Below are 735 nucleotides of genomic sequence, written 5' to 3' on the forward strand. Positions count from 1 at the left end.
CCCCCCCCCAAAAAAAAGGAAAAATTGGAACAGGGCTGAGAGACGGGCTGGTCCTACCCTATCTGGATCTGGCCGGAGTACATGGTGAGCAGCACCATGATGGTGAACCCCGTCAGCAGCCCCGCGTTCTGGATGGCAAAGGTGATCAGCGTGCTGCCGTTCTGCTCGTCCTCCCGGCTGACCTCATTCATTTCGGGGAACTGGAGCAGGGGGAAAAAGAGAGCGATGACAGTGCTCAGTGTCAGGAGTGGCTCTGTCCTTCCCTGCTGCTTCCCACCCCGTGCCACCATCCTGGCAAATATTCACCACCCGGCCCGAGACTCTCACCAGGTCACTGTGCCACCAGCCCAGGAGGCAAAGCAAAGCGGAGACGAACGCCGGCCACTACAGACAGCATTTGCGTTTGCCAGGGGGACAGAGCAAACATCCCCCTGTGCTCTCTGTGCCTGCCTTGCCTCCAGGCTGAGGGCAAGGCAGAGCTCTTCCTAACCAGGCAAAAAAAAAAAAAACCCTGGCAAGGTCCCGACCGCGTGCCCGGCAGCCCCCCGGGCTCAGCATTTACCATGTCAGCCAGCGCTATGTACAGAAACATCCCTCCGGCCAGAGCGAAGATCCAGTTGGCAGAGAAGTGGCTGCCGGCCACGATGCCGAAGGCCAAGCCCACGTAGCAGCAACAGGCGGAGATGAAGGTGAAGAAGAGCGCTTGGCGGAGGGGCATCCCCGCCATTCAGCGGG

At 60.0% G+C, this 735-nt stretch overlaps 1 protein-coding gene across 1 annotated transcript in view; it reads right to left on the reverse strand.

Moving 5' to 3' along the window:
* Positions 1-53: 53 nt before the first annotated feature.
* Positions 54-735, reverse strand: part of SLC39A14 (solute carrier family 39 (zinc transporter), member 14) — a gene marked incomplete at its 5' end in the record, with an annotated part of 5,462 nt that continues 4,780 nt past the window's right edge. Inside the window, 2 exon segments of the mRNA XM_009585566.1 lie at positions 54-200; positions 563-725. Coding sequence (XP_009583861.1) covers positions 54-200; positions 563-725 — 310 coding nt within the window.

The sequence above is a fragment of the Fulmarus glacialis genome, unplaced genomic scaffold (assembly GCF_000690835.1).
Source record: "Fulmarus glacialis isolate BGI_N327 unplaced genomic scaffold, ASM69083v1 scaffold21189, whole genome shotgun sequence".
NCBI lineage: Eukaryota > Metazoa > Chordata > Aves > Procellariiformes > Procellariidae > Fulmarus > Fulmarus glacialis.